General features: G+C 51.4%; 1 protein-coding gene across 2 annotated transcripts in view; it reads left to right on the top strand.

Moving 5' to 3' along the window:
- Positions 1-16,730: 16,730 nt before the first annotated feature.
- Positions 16,731-21,248, top strand: part of UPK3A (uroplakin 3A) — a 7,940-nt gene continuing 3,422 nt past the window's right edge. Inside the window, exons 1-4 of one of the 2 annotated variants that reach the window (XM_007453918.1) lie at positions 16,731-16,814; positions 17,730-17,885; positions 18,769-19,048; positions 20,580-20,662. In XM_007453918.1, coding sequence (XP_007453980.1) covers positions 16,763-16,814; positions 17,730-17,885; positions 18,769-19,048; positions 20,580-20,662 — 571 coding nt within the window. In that variant the 5' untranslated portion in view covers positions 16,731-16,762. The remainder of the gene's footprint in view (positions 16,815-17,729; positions 17,886-18,768; positions 19,049-20,579; positions 20,663-21,248) is intronic. The other variant, XM_007453919.1, reaches the window with a different exon arrangement.

The following is a 21,248-nucleotide window of genomic DNA, read 5'->3' as shown; positions in this document are numbered from 1 at the left end:
CTCATTGTGGTGGCTTCTCTTGTTGCGGAGCACAGGCTCTAGGCACGTGGGCTTCAGTAGCTGTGGTTCGCGGGCTCAGTAGTTGTGGCGCACGGGCTTAGTTGCTCCGCGGCATGTGGGATCTTCCCGGACCAGGGTTTAAACCCGTGTCCCCCGCATTGGCAGGCGGATTCCTAATCACTGCACTACCAGGGAAGCCCTGGTCAATTGATTTTTGACAGAGGTCAAAAAGCAAAGCAGTTCAGTGGGGAAAAAAAAGTGTTTCAACAAATAGTGTTGGATCAATTTGGACGCTGAAAGGAATAGTTGATAAATTGGACTTAACCCAAATTTAAAATTTTTGCTCTTTGCAAAACAAATATCCAACAAAGGACTTGTATCTACAACGATGTTTCTCAGCCTTTTTTCACCCCTCCCTCCCTCACGGAGCCTTTTTAGGCATTTTTTTTTTTCCTAATTGCCCCCATGAAATTTTAATAGCACAGATACTGTTTCTGTACTGTATGTATATATTCACGCTTTCTACATAAAAAGAACGTGATTTTTTTCACTCCCTCCCTCAGAACCAATTTTCACCCCCTTGGGGGCAATACTGCCCCCATTGAAACTGTATGCTCTAGAATATAAAAAGAACTCTATGACTAGACAATAAGAAGACAGACAAACCAATTTTCATTTAATAGGCAAAAGATTTGAATAAACCTTTCACCAAAGAAGATATAGGGATGACAAATGAGCACATGAAGAGAAATACAACAGCATTAGTCGTTAGGGAATGAGCTCTCATAACAAGGTGGCACTGCACACACACCAGGATGGCCAAAATTAAAGACTGACCGTTCCAAGTGTCCGTGGGGATGTGAGGAACCAGAGCCCTCATATGTGGCTGGTGGGACTGGAAACGTACGTCCACTTTGGAAAACAATTTGGCAGTTCCTTAAGAAGTTAAACACATGCCTTCCACATGACCCAGCCATTCCACTTCTAGGATTTACCCAAGAGAAATGAAAGCACACGTTCATACAAGAGGAGCACATGAGTATTCACGGGAGCTTTATGTGTAACAGCTAAAAGAACAAAAGGGAAAACAGCCCATCGTCCACCACAGGTGAATAGATCAACAAATGGTCTGTCCTTACAATGGAATACTGTTCAGCAGTAAAAAGGAACTAACTCGATACGTTTAACCACATGGATGAAGCTCAAAATAGTTGTACTCACCGCCTGCTGGTGCAGGGGACACGGGTTCCTGCCCCGGTCCGGGAATATCCCACATGCCGCTGAGCGGCTGGGCCCGTGAGCCATGGCTGCTGAGCCTGCGCGTCCGGAGCCTGTGTTCCGCAACGGGAGAGGCCACAACAGTGAGAGGCCCGCGTACTGCAAAAAAAAAAAAAAAAAAAAAAAATTATACTCAGTGAAAGAAGCCAGGCAAAAAAAGAGAGCAATCCATATGACTACATTCACATGAAATTCTAAAAAATGCAATTGCATCCATAGTGACAGAAGCAGACCTGTGGTTGGCTGGGGGTGGAGTAGAAGGGATGGGAGGACGAAGAGGATGGATTACAAAGGGGCAGGAAGGAACTTTGGGGGGTGATGGAAACGGTCATTGTCTTGATTGCAGTGGTAGCTTCACAAATATATATATATATATACACATACATAGATATGTCAAACTTGATATATATGTCAAAACTCCTCAGATCATACATTTTAAACATGTGAGGTTTACTATACGTCAGTTATACCTCAAAAACCTGTAGATTAAAAATAGGGTGATTCTAATTTTTTAAAAATCTGTATTTCTGATTTTACTTGAAAAACGTGACTGACCGGCTGCATGTGCCTTGCCCATCAGCCAGAGCAGAGGACCCAGGGCCCCTCTGGACCTGGCACGGGCTCCCCAGCTGGCCTTGGTCCCCACCTGCCAGTTTTCTCTCCACTTCTCGGCTCCCCGGCCGCTGAGTCTGTGGCCTGGGTAGAGCTGGGGGCGGGGGGAGTCACCAGGGAGCGGGGGGTGGATTTTGAGCAGGGGACACAGATTTGTTCCTCCAGGCCCTTGTCAGGTGGCCCAGCAAGGCTTCTCTCAGTCTGGCTGCAGCTGAGGGTTGTCAGGGGTGGTTAAGGAGAGCCTTAAATGCCAGGCTTTGGACTTCACCCTAGAACAGTGACAGGTCCCTTAATTCATGACAGACATCACACCCTAGAATGCAGCATCATCACCCTGTTTTACAGAAGATCCTAGGAGGGGGACCGTCTGATGGGGTGAGGCGCGGAGGGTGGCAGGGATTGTGTGGGAACCCCCTTGGTCATTATTTCTGGGTCTGTGATGCAAAGCCTGGAGCCGGGCTGGCCTGGAGTCTCTGTGAGAAAACCTCTGCCCGCATGCTTTCTCCCCTCTTCCTGAGGGGTGCAGGGGACTGGCCTTACACAGGCCTGCCGCTCAGTGCTTCGACTGGTCCAGTTGTCGGTAAATATTTGCAGAACTGGCCTGCATGGCTTCAGCCGCATCCCTTCCCCTCTTCCCTGCCTCGGTTTCCCCACCTCCAAGGGGGAGGAAGGCTTGATGCTTTCCAGGGGCCATGATATTCCAGGATTCCTTGAGGATGCATCTCCTCTTCACGGCTTCCTCCTTGGAGCTGCTAACTACCAAGACCAGAAACATGACTCCTTGAAGGTCCATCCTGTGACCCAGAAGTTGCCCGAAGCTCTGTGCTCTGGTGGTCCAACCAAATCCACTCTGGGGGAACTTTGGGACCCCAGGAATCTTGGGGAGTCAGGGGAATCTTTCACCTTTGACTCCTCACTATTCCTGTGCACTGAACCAATAAGAGAAACGGACCCTATTTCCCTCTGTGCTTTGGTCTCCAGGAAGCTCAAAGCACTTCTCCTTGACTTTAGGAACGATGGAGGATCTCCCGTATCTACTCCTGGCTTTGCTTCCTTTTGAGCCCTAAGGAATGAGGTGGGATGTCTAGACACACATGTCCACGTTGGGTCCTTCCTGCTGCCACACAGCAGCAGAAGCAGGAGGGCGTGGAAGGAGTTGAGCCGGTTATCCCAGGAGAGACGGAGAGAGCCCGGGCAGCAGACATTTCAAGTTAAGCCTTGTACATACCAGAATGACTTCCGCAAACCTCAATATGTGAACATTTCTTCATCATTACTTAAAACTGTTTTACGACTGCGTTATATAGAGACAAATATATCAAAGTTATACGCTAAAATATTTTCCTCCTCCAAAAGCTCGTTCTCTTTCTTCTGATTCGAACAGAACTGGGATAAGTCAGCCTGATGGGTCTAGCCCATTCCCAGCACCGCCACCACCCCGCCCGGTCCCTGTCCGACCCGCGCGCGGGGCGCCGCCAGGGGGCGCCCGACACCAGCGCGCGGCCCCACTGACAGCGGGAAGGAGACAAGGGAGGGGCCAGCGCTCCGCAGGCAGGGCTGTACTCTGGGTGCTCCGGTCCATTCCCTACAGTCCCCGCTGCACCCAAAACCCACTCCATGCACCTCATGGCCCTCTTCGCCCTATAAGACCCAGTTGAGGTACCACCGCCTCCAGGAAGTCCTCTGGGCCTCTGGCTGGGCCAGGCACCTCCCTTGAGCTCCCAAAGCGCCCTGGGGCCCTGTCCACACTGTCAGTCACTGTTTCCTTCTCCCAAGACAGTGGACGGTGAGTCCTCAGGCAGGGATGGGCTTGGGTCACGTATGACCCCAGTATGGCCACTTGGGAAATGGTTTTCAGGTGAATAAATCTGGAAGCTGGGAGGCCCACGCAGCTTTTCTGGGTGGTGGATGTCCTGGACCCCCCACCCCACGCACGCTGAGGTGGGCACAGATGCTCAGTAACTGGGCTCCTTGCCTCCAACCCCGACCCATCACCTCTGTCTGTAACTTCTGAGGACTGTTCTTCCTCTTCCGGATCCGGGGTGGCGGGGGGGACTCGCCCTCCTATAGCCCGCAGGCCGTCCTGAGCCTTCCCGCTGGGCGAGCTCTCGTATCCCACGCTCATCGCCCCGCCCCCTCCACGGCCCCACAGCAGGGTCTCCCTTGGACGCGGCCCCCTGTGGGCTCCTCCCTTCACTACAGCTTCCCCCTCCCTGTTTCTCACGCTTTTCACGGCCACACTTCTTGAAAGCTCTCCGCATATTTCACCCCCTGCTCACTCTTCCGCTGCTTCCTGCTTCCTGGCTAGCAGCCCCTGATCCTCTGAGCCGGCTGGCATAAGGCCCCCCGGGGGCTCCCACGTCACCAAGTCTAATGTGCGCTCATCAGCCCCGAGCTATGTGGCCTCTGGCAGCACATGGCACAGCTGGTCATTCTCATCCCTTGGTGCTCAGGATTCCGCTGCATCACCCCGAAGCGGGCCGCTAGAGCAGACGCCCCTGTCCTCCAGGTGCTGTATTTTGCCCAAAGCTGAAAGCCACCCAGAACTGAACTACCGTTGTATTACCCACCCGAATGGGAAGCAAAAGGGAACGTGGCAGTCGCTGTCTGTTAAGTGACTGCTTACAGGCTACACAGAGTGTGGATGACATATGCCTTAGAGCAGAGTTTCTCCGACTCAGCACAGTGGACCTTTGGGGCGGGATCATTCTTTGCTATGTGGGGCTGCCCTGTGCATTGTAGGATGTATATTGACATTTCTGGACTCCACCCAGTGGATGCCAGCAGCACCCCTCCCCATCACCCTGGTTGTGACAGCCAACAATGTCTCCAGACAGTGAGAGGGGGTGATTTATTTATTTTTTGTTTTGCTTTGTTTTTTAATGTAGTATAGTGGACCTACAATGTTGTGTTAATTACTGTGGAAGCTAAGCAGGGTGGGGCCTGGTTAGTACTCGGATGGGAGGTTGATTTATTTTTAATAAATTTGTTCATGTGATCCTGGAGGCTTGGTAAGTCCAAAATCTACAGGGCAGCTGGCAGACTGGAGACTCTTCAGAAGAGCAACAGGGAAGAGCTGCAGTTCAAGTCCAAGGCCATCTGGAGGCAGAATTCCTTCTTGCTCAGCAGAGAGAGGTCAGTCTTTTGTTCTGTTCAGGCCTTCGACTGATTGGACGAGGCCCACCCACTTTGTGGAAGGTAATCTGCTTTACTCAAAGTCCATTCAATTTAAACGTTAATCTCATCCAAAAAAACACTTTCATGGAAACATCTAGAATAATGTTTGACCAAATATCTGGCCACCGTGGTCCAGCCAACTTGACACATATAATTAACCATCACAAAGAGATGCGTAAAAAGGAACTTCTTATAAAATCCTGAACTTGAGTCAGTAGTTTTCTTTTCTTTTCTCCCGTATGAATCTGGCAGAGTTCTTTTGGAACTATTTTATTGTATTGTAAGCGAAAACAGCTAAGTATATATGTTCATATGATAGAAGTCAAGATTTTCAGATAAGAACATAAGTAACAATTATAGAATCAAATAATGTAAGTGGGAGTACTCTAATGTTGGAACTATATTGGAAATATTGACACAAACTCATGATTTGAAATAACTACATTAGCAATTATTAATGATGATATATAAATATCTTCCTTATCCCCACGTGTGGGCCAGGAGCCTCCTGGTAAACCTGGGCCATCTTGATGAGTCACAGGGCAAGGAAGCTTTAAGGATCACTGGGGAGGCTTTCCTTGGTGGCAAAGTGGTTGAGAATCCGCCTGCCAATGCAGGGGACACAGGTTCGAGCCCTGGTCCAGGAAGATCCCATGTGCCGCAGAGCAACAAAGTCCGTGCACCACAACTACTGAGCCTGCGCTCTAGAGCCCATGAGCCACAACTACTGAGCCCGCGTGCCACAGCTACTGAAGCCCACGCACCTAGAGCCTATGCTCTGCAGCAAGAGAAGCCACCGCAACGAGAAGCCCGCGCACCGCAATGAAGAGTAGCCCCCGCTCACCGCAACTAGAGAAAGCCCACGCACAGCAACAAAGACCCAACACGGCCAAAAATAAATAAATTAAAAAAAAAAAAAAGGTTCACTGGTGTCATGTCAAGAGGACACAAGAGCCTACTTAAAGGGCCTCCCATTGGCCAAAGGTCTGGCAGTTTGAGCACTAAAAGAAGTAAATTGACTGTCCTTGACTGAAACACGTTGAATCTATGAAATACCATGACTCCATAGTGACACTTAAGGTAAAAAGTTACCATAATAGTCCCAGAATGTGACCCTAATAGAATGTACTTGTGACTCTTATCATTCATTTAATTATTATATTGATAAGGAACACATCTGTTTGAAGACATTTTCCAACTCAAGGCGAAGTCTCAATGGAATAATCCAATATTTCATAATTTCCATTAATTGTAAATTGGGACTTGCTTCATAATCATCTCTGGGGAGGGGCAAATGGGTGTGAGTATAGACAAACTAATTGATGAAAGAGCTAATAATTGTTGAAGCTGGGGGGCTGGTACTGGAGATTCATTGTTCCATTGCTCTACTTTTGTAATATATTTACAATTTTCCAGGATAAAAAATTATTTTAAGTCAGGAGGATGGATGGAACAAAATTGGCAAGATGCTGATCACTGATGAAGCCAAGTGATACGTATATTCTATTCTTTCTATTTCTGTTTGTGTTTTAAATTCCCATAGCAAAAAAAACATCTTTTCTGGGAATTCCCTGGTGGTCCAGTGGTTAGGGCTTGGCGCTTTCACTGCTGGGGCCAAGTTTGATCCCTGGGTGGGGAACTAAGATCCCGCAAGCCACGTGGTGTGGTCGCCCTTCCCCCCAAAAGAAATCTCTTCTCAGTGTTCACATTTGATAGAGTCATACCTCATTAGAATCTAAGATTTACAAGCTAAGCTCAAAGGCTGGGGAGGACACCCTTAGGTGGTCACTGCTCCAAGGTACCTTCAGCCATTGGGCACGGACCAGGCAAAGACCAGGCTCTCTCCGTGTGTCCCTCCCGACTCCCTTTCCATCCTTCCACCCTGCCTGCGCCCTCGGACCTCCATGGGCTGCAGATGGGCTCCTTTCCCTCTGGTATTCTAAGCCCCCCAGTGGGGTTACTTGTCTGCAGTAAGACTCTGCTAAACAAGGAAATGCCCAGGACTCATTTATTTATTTATCAAGTACTCATGATATGCACCATCTCATTCAATCCTTGCCATTGAGTCCTTGTTATACACATTAGCTTATTTAATCCTTAGAGCAGATCGTGAGGGAGAGATTAAGATCATTTGCAAATAGGACACAGTGCAAGGTACAGTCAACGTGCCCAAGGCCACAGAGACTGACAGCAGATCTGGGGGCTTGACCTGAATGCCTCCCAGCCTCTGTGGGGAACTGTCCCGGGACCCTCCCACCCACCCAGAAGTTCGCAGAGTCACGTGACCTAGCTTTTCAGGTCTTTTAGAGTGGTGACCATTAGAGGGGTGGGTAGGATGAAAACATGCAATAGAGAAATCATTTGAGAGCTGAGGTTACTGGCAGGGTGTTCAAATTCAGGCACTGGTACCCAAGGGGCAGCATCAGAAAAGACCAGGTTGGAACTGCTCTATATCTGTGCTGGGAGAGGCTGAGAAAGGGTTGGGGCTGCGGCCTGCGTGTCGATGGAAATGGGAGCAGAGATGGAACAAGAACACAGGCTTCTGAGATGACCCTGCTGGGGCCCGACTGGCTGGCTGCACTCAGCTCTTCCCTCCAGGCCTCGGTGTCCCCACCAGACCGCAAGGGGGTGGATTTGGGTGTACCTGCAGGCCCCTGCCGGCTGGCCGGGCCGTCCTGGGGTGGATGGGACCGGGAACGCAGCTGAGCGCCAGTCAGATCAGGCAGAGGCCTGGAGTCAAGGCTCCCAGTGCCCAGCTATTCGTTCCACAGGGCTTGGGGAGGCCCCACCCCATCCCCTCCATCCATAGCTCTCATCCCTCCTGAACCTGTGAAGCACACCCTCTGCGAGGCAGAGCCGGCAGCCTGGGGCACAGGGTCAGTTCGGGCAGGAGACTTGGGGAAAGGCACTGCAGCTGGTAACCCCTGTTTTCTCCTCTGTAAAGTGGGGGTGATGCCAACCGCCTCCCCAAGCTCCTGCAGGCATGAAGGGAAGTGATGGAGGGGGAGGAGCCTGGGAGCTGTAAAGTGCCCCCCCTTTCTGCTCTCACCCTCCAGGCTCTGACCCACAGGGTTGGCCAGGATGAGGGGCCACTGGGGAGTGACCGGGTTGCCCGTGGCCCTGTGACGGAGAGAGAACAATTCTGAGCCGACCCAGGCATTTCAGGGCCCCCCATGCCTGCCAGCCTCCAGGTCACACAGACAAGGAGAGATTAATGTCTAATCTGGGCTCCATTCCAGAGACGGACAAACCAGTTTGGCACTGCTCATCCGGAGAAGGCTCACCTCACCCACCACGAGGCGGGGGGAGGTGGGGGGTGGGTGTGACGCCAGAACACCCCTGACCCTCCTCTGCCCCACAGTACCCCCTTCGGCCTTGACACCGGGGCTCCAGAGAGCTCCTCCAGGACCCGTGGGTCTGACGGCCCTCGGGCCGCTATGCCCGCACGGGCCTGGGCAGCTAGCTGGCGGCGCTGGGGGATGTTAGTTACTCTCAGGTTGTAAATCAGTCCCCGCCACTCCCCTCCTGCCACCCTTCCGGTGTCACCAGGTGGGAGAAGCTGCCACTGGCTCCATAAACTCTCCGAAGCCCAGGAATGGGGCCCTCGTCAGAGAACCGGCCTCACAGACCTCAAAGTGGAGACCACGGCGGGCGGGAAGATCACCAGAGTCTGTCCACGCCTCCAAGTGGCTGGGTGGCTTAGCCCAGCCACTTGCCCTCTCTGGGCTCCAGAGCCTCAACTGAACTAGGTCTAAAACTGACGTCTGGATTCCCGCTCTGCTCCAAACCTGCTCTTCCCATCGCCTTCCCCGTTCGCTTAAGGGCGACTCCATCCTTCCAGCTCCTCGGGCCAGAGCTTGGGGCCACCCTGGATTCCTCCCTTACCCACACCCTACATCCAGCCCATCAGCATCAGCATCCTGGTGGCTCAGCCTTCAAAATACGTCTACGGTGTGAACACCCCTCCCGCCTGCCGTCATGCCAGCCGGCCGCACGCCTCGCTACGGCTCCTTCCTGGAGGGCGTCTGGTGTGAACCGAGATGAACTTGGCACCTTCAAAGAGCCACCTCTCTTCTACTTACATTCATTAAAATGTTTTTTTTTTACATTTTGACTTTTATTAAATAGAACATTTCTTATTAAATAAAAAATTTTTATTACATAAAAACCAAAAACATCTCCACTAGGCTATACAAAATTATAAGGATAATTGAAAGTGCTGGTTTCCCCACACCCTCCTTACTGCTGTTATTCTTTCTTTTTTTAAATTTATTTTTATTTTTATTTTTGGCTGTACAGGAGTACAGACCCGTGCGTCTTCGTTGCTGCGCATGGGTTTTCTCTAGTTGCGGCCAGCGGGGGCTACTCTTCGTTGCAGTGCATGGGTTTCTCATTGCGGTGGCTTCACTTGTTGCGGAGCGTGGGCTCTAGGCGTGAGGGCTTCAGTAGTTGTGGCACGTGGGCTCAGTAGTTGCGGCAGATTCTTAACCACAGTGCCATCAGGGAAGTCCATCTTTTTTTTTTAATTGAAGATAGTTCAGTTATATGTTGTGCCAGTCTCTCCTGTACAGTAAAATTCTTTCATGGTGGCGCTTCCCTGGTGACACAGTGGTTGAGAATCTGCCTGCTGGCACAGGGGACATGGGTTTGAGCCCTGGTCTGGGAGGATCCCACATGCCATGGAGCAACTAAGCCAGTGCACCACAACAACTGAGCCCGTGTGCCACAACTACTGAGCCTGCGCTCTAGAGCCCGTGAGCCACAACTAAAAGAGAGAAAAAAAAAAAAAAAAACCCTGAACTGGTGGCCCGGTGGTTAAGAATCCGCCTTCCAGTGCAGGGAACACGGGTTCGATCCCTGGTCAGGGGAACTAAGATCCCACACGCCGCCTACTGAGCCCGTGCACTCTGGAGCCCGTGCACCGCGACTAGAGAGAAGCCTGTGTGCCGCGAGGAAGGATCCTGCATGCCACAACCAAGATCCCGTGTGCCTCAACTAGGACCCAACGCAGCCAAATAAATAATTAATTAAAAAATAATAATAATATAAATAAAAATTCTTTCACTTATTCATTCGTCAGACACTGCTGGGCATGTGCCCTGTGCAGGGCATGGGAGTCACTGTAACAAAGAAGATCCTATCCCAGCCCGGGATGGGCTCTTACTCTGGGGTTTGAGGGAGCAAGACACATCGCCGGCATGATGTCATCATAGTAGCCATGGCATGTGTGGAGAGCCATGGAAGGAGGCCTTCCTGGAGGAAGAGGGATTTGGGCCGGGCCTTGGAGGACAGGTGGCTTCCATGGAAGAGTGTGGAGCACAGGCACTCCAAGCAGTGGGCACAACATGTGCAAAAAGGCCTTGGGCAGCTGTCTGAGGGCAGCAGTCAAAATCAGTCTTGAGAAAACATCAGTTGTTGATATCAAAGCTGGGGGACGCTGCAAAAGGCTGCATCTTTGGAGCAACAGAGGGCAAGAGAGAGCGTGGTGAGCTTGGAGACATGCCAGTGTTCAGGGGGGCTAGTGCCCCGAGTTGGGGGGAGAAAGGGAAGGCGGAGAGGTTAGCGGGAGCTAACCAGCCATGTGAGGCCTTGGATGCCGGGGTAAGAAGCTTGGATTTCACCCTGAGGACGGTCAGGGGCCCCTGCAGGGTTTTACATGAGGAAGTGACGCCCAGATTTGCATTTTAGAAATGCCACTCTGGTTTCTGGGGGAGAGGAGACCAAGGAAGAGGCAGGTCTGTGCAGTGGTTAGGGCATGGATGATGGGGTCCCATGACATGGGTTTAAAATCCTCTCCCTACTTCCTACCTGGGGGACACTGGGCATGTCTGTCTGTCCTGCATAACAGCGTCAGGCACTGTGCTGGGGTTAAAGACAAGGTTCCTGCCTCCACAGAGCTTACAGTCTAACAGGCTCAACCTCTTTGAGCCTCAGTTTCCTCATCTGTAAAATGGAGGTAAGAATCATACCTGCCTCTCAGACTGGATGTGATAAATGAGTTAACGTGAGTAAAACACTTAGCATAGTCCTCGACACATAAGGGCAATTGTTGCTATCATGTTATTAGTCCAGGCAGGAGGGCATAGGCAGGAAGGCATAGGCAGGGCCAAGTGTGTGTTTCATGGGTGAATACCGGAGTCCCAACCCCCAATACTTCAGAATGTGACTGTTATTTGGAGACAGGGTCTTTAAAGAGGTGATAAGGTGAAATGAGGTCATTAGGATGGTCCCTAATCCATATGACAGGCATCCTTATAAGAAGAGGCGATTAGGACACAGACACACAGAGGGAGACCATCTGAGGACACAGGGAGAAGGCGGCCACCTGCAAGCCAAGGAGAGAGGCTCAGAAGCAACCAGATCTGCTGACACCTTGATCTCAGACTTCCAGGCTCCAGAATCGTGAGAAACTAAGTTTCTGTTGTTTAAGCCCCGTCTCCTCCTCCCCAGTCTGTGGTATTTGTTACAGCAGCCCTAGCAAAGTAATAGCATGTGCCTGGCAGCCGGGGCAGGACCAGAAAGGTACAGATGGATTTGAGTCACTTGGGAGACTGGTGTGGCCAGCACATAGTAGGCATTCAATAAATACCTGCGGAGTAAGGTTGGATTCTACCTGAGCGGGCACTGAAAGGAAGGCCTCTGATGGCCTGGAGGAGGGTGAAGGTCTGGAGGCTCTAACTCCCCACACTGCCCAGCACCCCAGTCATGTTCACCCCACGACCGCACTTCACGCCTCTGCTCTGCCAGAGGGCACCTTGAGTACCCCCAGTTCACTGAGAAAGAAATTAAGGCTTTGGAGAAAGAACCGGAGCCAAGGTGCTTCAGGGCCCTGCTGGGGCTGTTCTACAGGATGTGGGGTGCGGGGGGGAAAAGAGGCTGGGGAACGCGGAGATGGGTGAGGGCTGCTGAGAACACCCTGGAGCTGGCGGTGGATGGGTGAGCTCCTGGGGGCTGGGGTTTCTTTGCTCACATTTTATTTTGTTTCATTTTGTTTGAAAGTGACTTAATGTCACCACAGCTAAAAGCTTGGCTTCCAGGACATCTCAGATGTGGCCGATACTAAGACCAAGTGCTCGCTGGGGTGACATCGAAAGAGAAGAGTTGTGGAAACCAGCTCAGGCCTCTCTGGCCTCTCTGGCCCTTGGAGAAACATTTCTGGGTCAAGAATTTCCAACCTATAAACTCTCCATGTTTCAAATTCAAAGGAGGTCTGTGCAGGGCTGGGTTTGTATAACCTTTCCCATTACAGAACTTCCTGCTCTGTGGCCTCCTAGCAAGCACGTAGTCCAGGCCAGGGTTCAGAAAGATGATCCGATGGATTGAAATACACAAACAGATTTAAAGTCGGATGGAACTGGCATAGTGCTGTAGTTGATTATACTTGAAAAACAAACAAACTCACAGAAAAAGAGATCAGGTTTGTAGTTACCAGAGGTGGGGAGTGGGGCTAGAAGGAACTGGATGAACTCGGTCAAAAGCTACACACTTCCAGTTATAAGTTAAATAAGTACTAGGGTTGTAATATACAACATGATAAATATGATGAACACTGCTGTATGTTACATATGAAAGTTGTTAAGAGAATAAATCCTAAGAGTTCTCATCACATATATATGGAATCTAAAAAAAAAAAAGTCTGAAGAACCTAGGGGCAGGACAGGAATACAGACGCAGACGCAGAGAATGGACTTGAGGACACGGGGAGGGGGAAGGGGAAGCTGGGACCAAGTGAGAGAGTAGCATTGACGCATATACACTACCAGGTGTAAAACAGATAGCTAGTGGGAAGTAGGCGCATAGCACAGGGAGATCAGCCTTGCGACCACCTAGAGGGGTGGGATAGGGAGGGTGGGAGGGAGACGCAAGAGGGAGGGGATATAGCTGATTCACTTTGTTATACAGCAGAAACTAACAAAGCATTGTAAAGCAATTATACTCCAATAAAGTTGTTAAAAAGAAAATTGTCTTCCTACTTCTTTATTTTTGTGTCTATGTGAGATGATAGACGTTCACTAAACTTATTGTGATAATCATTTTATGATGTACATAAGTCAAATCATTATGCTGTACACCTTAAACTTATACAGGGCTTTATGCCAATTATATCTCAATAAAACTGGAAGTAAAATATTAAGTCAGACGGAAGACTCAGGGCCCTGGAATGGGCCTGATCAAAAAGAGGAAATTTTTTAAAAACTGGTATTTGCAAAACAAATTTTTGGAATGTCCACATGGGACGTTTGGGCTGAAGCAGGAGGACGCATTGGCAGGTGTCAGGGCCTCTTTGTCACCCTGGTTTCCCTCCACTGATGCCAGCATGAGTGTCACCCAGGAAAACGACTCGTATCTCTTGCACTTTTCCCTTCTTGAGAATCTGCCAAAGAAAAGCCAGTACTTTGAAGTGGAAACTTGTTTATAAATCCAAAACTTTTTTTTGCAGAATGTTTCTGGGCCTCAGTAGATTATTATTTTAACTTTTTCCCCCAAATATTTTCTCCATATTTGGGCAAGAGGCTAAGGATTTTTGTTTGTTTTTTCATCAGAAACTGCAGCGTCTTGAAGACAGTGAGACCCTGCCTGCTCTCTCTCGTGGGGGATTCTGGGCCGAGCCTCCAAGATCAGCTCTGCTTCTGGCCTCTGTGTGTGGTTCACACACACACAGTCGCTGGACAAGAAATGTCAGTCCATAAAAATTCCTGGAGGAAAACCCCACCCCTTGCTCAAGAGTTCCTTATCTCGGGGCATTTTCTGTTCCCTGGAGATAAGGATCTGTTCTTCCACTCTTAGCAGGTCAGAGCTGAGAGGCCATCAAACCCCCACCCCATTTTACAGAGGGGAAACTGAGGCCCCGGGAGGGGATCAGTGCGTTTGTGGCTGAGCATAGAATCTTTTTCTCCCAATGCTTTTACTTTGAAAAATGTCTAATCTATAGGAACGTTTCAAGAAGAGTACAGTGAACATCCATACTTACCAATTGTTAACATTATGCTACATTTGCTTTGTCTCTTATTTTCTCCCTGTTTCTCTCCTTAAATTCGTGTTTGAGTTTCAGATATCACGACCGATGCCTCACCCACAATAGTCCAGCATGCATCTCCCTCTACAGAACCACAATAAGGTGGTCACACTCAGGAAGTGCAGTGTCTAAATCAATATAATTATCCAATACACATTCCGTAATTCAAATTTCTCTCTTTGTCATGCTAACTACCACAGTGTTCATTAGAGATTCTTTGTTTTTACCCAAGAATTCATCAAGGGTCACTCAGTGCCTTTATACAATAGTTGTTATGTCTTCTTCAGTCTACAGCAATTCTCAGCCTTTTGTTTTGTTGTTTTGTTTTTGCTTTTGCCTTTTATGACAGTAACATTTTAAGAGCATCCAGGCCAGTTGGTTTGCAGAAGATCCCTCAGTTTGAATGTGTCTGACTGTTTGCTGTTGATTAGATTCCGGTTAGACTTTTCAGCCAGGAAATCCATAGATGATGCTGAGCCCTTCCCAGAGCCATGATGCCGGGAAGCATGTGAGGTCTGTCCGTCCCATTATTGGTGACATCAGATTTGACTGTTTCATTAAGTTGGTGTCTCTAGATTTCTGTGTATCTTGTTCCCTAAAAATATTTGACCCTATGGTTTTAACATCTTCTGAGATAATTACTTCTCGAATCAGTTCTTACCAGGCTGATTGTAAAATAGTGATTTTTGGTTTTGTCATTCTCTCTACATTTATTAGTTGATGTTCTTCTTTAAAGAAGAATTTTCCCTTCTCTTATGAAACGTTTTTTAAAGTATCAGTATTGGGATTTCCCTGGTGGTCCAGGGGCTAAGATTCTGTGCTTCCCACGCTGGGGGTCTGGGTTCGATCCCTGGTCAGGGAACTAGATCCCACATGCATGCCGCAACTAAGAGCCCACATGCCACAACGAAGATCGAAGATCCCACATGTTGCAAATAAGACCTGGCTCAGCCAAATAAATAAATAAATAAATATTTTTAAAAAGTATCAGTATTGACTCATGGATTTGGATTTTATCCAATGGGCTAAATATGTTAATTTGCTTATTTATTTTGTGCTCAAATTTTCCCCAATCTGACCATTGGGAGCCCTTTCAAGCCCCTTCTGTGCCATCGTTCTTCGAGAGCTTCTTTACTTACTAAGCTCCTCTGGACTTTCCCTGCCCCAGCCCTGGAGTCACCATCTCTCCAGGGACCCTGGTGCGGTTTGCTGGCAGATGAGGTTTCAGGTCCAAGAGTGCTAAGTGAGCTCCTTGCAATAGGCTGTCATCCCTTCTATGTCCTCTCAATAGACAGAGCTTGGGAGTCATTTTGTTACTTTTTCATAATAATATTGCTAATTGAAAATACTCCCCCTTCCCCCACTCCAAATCCCCTTCATCCTATGGCGGGAAGCTGGGTCCTGACAGCACCAGTCCTAGGGTGCCCCAAAGTTGCTTCCCAGCTGCTCTGTCTCCCACCGTCACCACTGCCTCACCAGTGAGGACAAGGGTCTCTTTGTCCTTAGAAGATTCTCCACCAAGGGAGCACAGGCAGGCAAGCCTGTTCCAGAGTCCCTCAGGTACAGTCCTTTTCTTCAAGTGGTTATACCATCAATGTCATACACAGATTCACTAGTTACTGTTGGGCTCCAGTTTTAAAATTTCCCATCCTTTTACTTTTTTTGTTTTTGTTTTTGTTTTTGTTTTTGTTTTGCGGTACGCGGGCCTCTCACCGTTGTGGCCCCTCCCGCTGCGGAGCACAGGCTCCGGACGCGCAGGCTCAGCGGCCATGGCCCACGGGCCCAGCCACTCCGCGGCATGCGGGATCCTCCCGGACCGGGGCACGAACCCACGTGCCCTGCATCGGCAGGCGGACTCTCAACCACTGCGCCCCCAGGGAAGCCCCTCCCATCCTTTTACTTTTATTTTTTAAATGTAAAATCTAAGGTGTACTGGGAGATGTGCACGCTTCCTGATGCTGGAGGGAACCATCTGGTCCAGGTGAAGACCCCAACACTATTCTCAAAAGCTCCCCCAGGAAGCACGCCTTGAAAAGCTGATCCACCCCTTTTGAAACAGCCTTGGGCTGGGGGGCAGCACTCCTGTGCTCCACCAGCCCTGGAGCCCACCTGCAGCCTTGGCGAGTCCCTGGCCTCCTGGGGCCTTGGCCTTGCGCCTGTGAACTGAAGGGCCACACCAGAGGTCTTCAGACAGCTCACAGACCCAGGACTTCCAGGTTTTCCATGACACCACTTTCACCCGTTAACCCGTTTCATCTTCACAAGAGCCCAGTGAGTGGCACGTAGTAGGGTTTCCATAAATAGAATTCCATAAAGGAATCAGAGTCCCCACTTTACAGTGTGGAAACTAAGGCTCAGAGAGGGCGTGGTTTGCCCCCAAGGTCTCATTAGGCGAGAGACGCCCTGAAAGCGCCGCTCCAGCCTCGGCACACAGTAGGAGCTTCGGTCAGGGGACGGGGAAGGTCCGGCGGGGATGGATTTGTGCCCTGAACACCTCGCGGTCCGGGGGAGCCCGGGGCGGGATTTATGCAAATATCCTGCGAGGAGGCGGAAGATTGGCTGGCTGCGGCGGGGGCGGGGCGCGCCGGGGGCCCAGGGCGGACAGGTGTGCGCGGCGGGAGAGGCGCGGTGCACGCTCGCCCCCTGGACCGCCCGCCCTGTCGCAGCTTCTCTCGGGCTATGCCTCCGCTCTGGGTCCTGCTGGCCCTCGGCTGCCTGCGACTTGGCTCAGGTAAACAGCGGATGAGAGGAGGGGGCTGTGCCCGGGGAGGGCGGGCAGCTGTGTCCCGGCGCGTGTCCTGCACCCTGATCCTCCTGAAGGGTCCCCAGAGGAGCCTGGATGGAAAGTGGCACCAGGAATGGGAACTTATTCCCTCCAGGAATGGGCACAGATGCCTGCTCTGTGCCAGGCCCTGTGCAGCCTCTGGGGACCCAGATATTAATAATAATAGCCAAAGTTGATTAATAGGCTTCTTCTGATGGGGATTCGAGGGCTCTGTGTTGGGTGCTGCAAGAGAAACACAGGGGACTGTGGGAGAGCAGAGAAGGGACTGGACTAGACTCATGGTGATGCTTGGACTCGGGACACGGAGGGCTATTTCATGTGAAGGGGCAGCATGGGCAAGTTCAGGGAGGAGGGGGGTGGCATTGTCTATCCTGGGAACCTCCCACCCATTGTCCATCGGTGTGACCGGAGCATGAGGTCAGGGGGTGTGCATGGAGGGGAGACTGGAGACTTACGAGGCAAGGCCCAGAGCTTCAGGACCTCACTGCCTCTCCAGAGAGGCTGGACCGTGTTGGAGGGCAGTGGGGAGCCAGGAAGGGGCCCAGCAGGAGAGGCACACAGAGGATCGGGGAAGGCTGTTTCCTAGGGTCCAGGTGAAGAGGGCGGACTCAGGCCGGGATGACGGGTGGAGAGATGCGTAGGAGGAGCAATGGGGTTCTCGGTGACGGGATGTCTGTTGGGGGGAGCGAGACAGTAGTTCAGCTGGATTTCCTGGTTCTGGTCAGGATGGCTGGGTGGGGGCGGGGACGCTGCCCGTGTCTGCAGGGGGTGTGTGTGTGCGCGCGCGCGTGCGCGCAGCGCATGCGCCTAGGTGTGGACAGTTCTGCTGGGGGTCAGCTCCTGGCCTCATTGCTCCTGCAGGTGTGAACCTCCAGCCCCAGCTGGCTAGTGTGACCTTTGCCACCAGCAACCCCACACTCACCACCGTGGCCTTGGAAAAGCCTCTCTGCACGTTTGACAGCCCGGCGGCCCTCCATGGCACCTACGAGGTGTACCTCTATGTCCTGGTCGACTCAGGTAAGGGTCCTGCTTCCTCTGGGCTGCTCTGAAAGGGGCTTTGACCTGTCTGCAGGCAGGAGGGAAGGAGACAGGTAGAGGGGTGCTCCATCCCTGCAATTAAACCACCCATGCACCTCACTGACATGCACTGGTGCCCGCTTTGTGCCAGCCCTGGGCTGGGTGATTGCGGTCCCAGACGTGCATCTGCCCTGGAGGGACATCCAGTCTAGTGGCGGGAATAATAACAGCTTCAAGCACTGAGTACTTACATTGTGCTTCGTGCTTCGCACACCTTAGAGCGAATAGTTACAACCTGCCTGCAAGGTTAACTGTTAGGATGCTATATCACACGGGCAAATAATCGGGGCTCAGAGAGGCTGAGCAGCTCATGGGAGCTCCCGGAGCTGGAGAGCAAATCAGATTCTCTGGTCCTCGAGCTCAAGTCCTGCCCAAGGCTTCCCGCGGTAGTTCAAGATCGGTGTTTGGGATGGAAGCCACGCATTCGGACTTGCTGGCTCTGGGCCAGCCCCGACCTGTTCACTGGCAGCAACCCTGGGATCTGAGAGTGGGGACCCGATGACAACCTCCTACGTTTCTAGCCAGCAGCCATTTACAGCAGCTCCTGTGGGGTCATCATTTTATTCTTTCAGCAAACAAGTATTGACTGCCTACCTGCGCCCAATCCCAATGTGCAGGCACTGCGAGGTATTTTCCTCCCATTTCACAGAGGGTCCAGAGAGGTAAAGTGAGTGGTCCAAGATCACCCAGCAAGTAAGGAAGAGACCTCAGGGCCCAGTACAGCGCTGGCGCAGAGAGGATGCTTAGGGATGTTTGTTGAATGACTGAGTGAGTGACTAAGCTGGGGTGGCCAGGAACCTCACTCCCGGCACTGCCTCTCCAGCCAGCTTCAGGAACGCCTCTGTGCAGGACAGCACCAAGGCCCCACTCAGCTCGACATTCCAGCAAACAGAGGGAGGGAGGACAGGCCCCTACAAGGCGGCGGCCTTTGACCTGACCCCCTGCAGCGACCTGCCCAGCTTGGATGCTGTCAGGGATGTGTCCCGGGCCTCGGAGATCCTGAACGCATACCTGGTCAGGGTGGGCACCAATGGGACCTGCCTGTCTGACCCCAACTTCTGGGGCCTCTGCAACCCACCCCTGTCAGCAGCCACGGAATACAGGTGGGTGTGAACGGCTGCGGGAGAGGGGCAGGTGTGCCCCAGCCCCGACGTGGGGCGACCTAGAACCGGTGAAGTGTGAGAAGCCACATTTCTCCGGAGCCTACCACATGCCAGGACCGTCCCGGGTGCCATAAAGGATTCCTGGCTTCCTGGGCTTGTGACCATGCACAGGGTCCTGTGCTCAGAAGGACCCCCTCTTGGCTTAATGCTCTGCCACTGCCATCTTGAAATTCTTAACTTTTAAACTAGGGGCTGCATTTTCCTTTTTACACTGGGCCCTACAAGTTATGCACCTGGTCCTGGCCCATCACCCATGTGGCAGTTCGTTTGACAGGGAAGGAGCTGTGGTCCAGAGAGGGAAGGGGGTCACCTCGAGAAAAGCTGGGGCTCAGCGCAAAGACTTCTCCCGCCTCCCTGCAGCGCGCCCTTTCGTGGCCCACCCGTGGAAGGGTGCGCTTGCAGGGAGCGCACAGCGGCTCATTTTCACGCGTATTTCCTGAGCATCTTCTCTGTGCCGAGCTAGGGGCTCAGCCCGACCCAGGGCCAGGCGTCTTACCCAGTGCCAAGCTTTGATTACACCCACCCCTGTTACCACGGGGACGCCTAGGTTGGGGTCTCTGTACCCTCTAGGCCACATCTGGGGCCCAGGCCATCCCTTACCTCCATCCTCTCACAGGGCTCAGCCCTCCTCTGGCCTTGGCCACTGGGCAGGACCTGAGTCCTGGCTGTCCTCTCCCCCACCCTCAACCTTTACCTCTGACCTTGGTCTTAACGTGGGAAAACCTCTCCCTCCTACTTGAGCCCACCCTACCTAGGGGACACAGGGCACACATCCCAGCCTCTGGAATTCTCAACTTCAAACCTAGAGAAGCAGGGATTAAGCAAAACACTGGATGCTACAAAGATTTTAAGGGTCTTCATTTTTTTTTAAGTGTCAGACTAGAGGCTGTTGATTTCTTTGATCTCAGAACATCCATCATTTTTAACTGAGGGTGAATAAGACCTAAAGCAGGCCATGGGTATTCTGTACTGTGTCACCTGATCTTCCTTTATGATTTGTAACACTTGATTGGGATTTTCTGCATATAAAGTTAGCCTTTATCACAGGGCATTGGGGCTGCACATGGATATTATTCCTTTTTTTTTTTTTTTAAGTCACTTTTGTGAGACCAAGGACCAGGCTGGGAATAGAGAAAGGCAAAAATGCAAGAAGGACAGATGGGTCAGTACTCAGCAAATCTGCTACGTGCACAATATATATGGCAGAGAAACAGAGGGGCTCCCAGAGAGAGAGCCTAGGCTCCAACTGCTTTGTGGATGAGGTGGCATCTGAGCTGTGGAAAAACGTGAGCAAAGGTGCTGCCAATGCAAAGTCCAGCAGCGTTTTGTTGCCAGAGGCCGCCCCCTGCTTCACTGGGTCCACCTAGATCTCCATCTCCTACGAGTCCCAGCTCTGCCCCGGTCCCTCCCCCTCCCTGTGGCTGAGGCTCACAGGATGGAAAGAAGTCATCCCTGCTCCATTTCCTTCCAGATTCAAGTACGTCCTGGTCAATATGTCCACAGGCTTGGTACAGGACCAGACCCTGTGGTCGGACCCCATCCGCACCAACCGACGTAAGTGGTGGAAATGAGCTGGGAGTGGTCCTCAAGGGAACCCAGGGAAGCACACTCATGCTGTCGCTTGGAAAAGTCTCCCCAGATACAGGCAGGTTATTGGGTTATGAGGAAAATGCATCTTAAAATAGTTTAACCCAAGGCTGCATCCTCCCTCCCTCCCTCCCTCCCTCCCTCCCTCCCTCCCTTGAGGACCAGGTGCCATGACAGAGGAAGGTGGAGGATTTGCAGGTGTTTGGGCTGGCCGGCTGGATGGGTGTAACTGAAGACAGAGTCAGCCGGCATTTCCAGCCCTGATGGTGCATTTGCCTCCAAAGGGCTCAGCATTTATCCTGCATTTAGACCCTAACGAGCCCACTTGTTGAGCCCTCACAAGGACAGCACATTATTCTGTAAGGTGGTTCCAGAGGCATCTTAGCCACAGGGGCATGAGCCCTGGAGGCAGCAGGAGTGCCATTCTCCTATGGTTTTTCTGAAATGGGGGGTCTTGCAGGCCCAGGCATCTGCCGGTGGTCCTGCCCTGACCCCCCCCCAGGCCTCCATCTGAGTTCTCAACACAGATCCCAGGCTTATACACACCAAATCA

Source organism: Lipotes vexillifer, unplaced genomic scaffold (genome assembly GCF_000442215.2).
Source record: "Lipotes vexillifer unplaced genomic scaffold, Lipotes_vexillifer_v1.1 scaffold382, whole genome shotgun sequence".
Taxonomy (NCBI): domain Eukaryota; kingdom Metazoa; phylum Chordata; class Mammalia; order Artiodactyla; family Lipotidae; genus Lipotes; species Lipotes vexillifer.
Note: the sequence above shows the minus strand (reverse complement) of the source record. Positions and strands in the feature narration are given on the sequence as shown.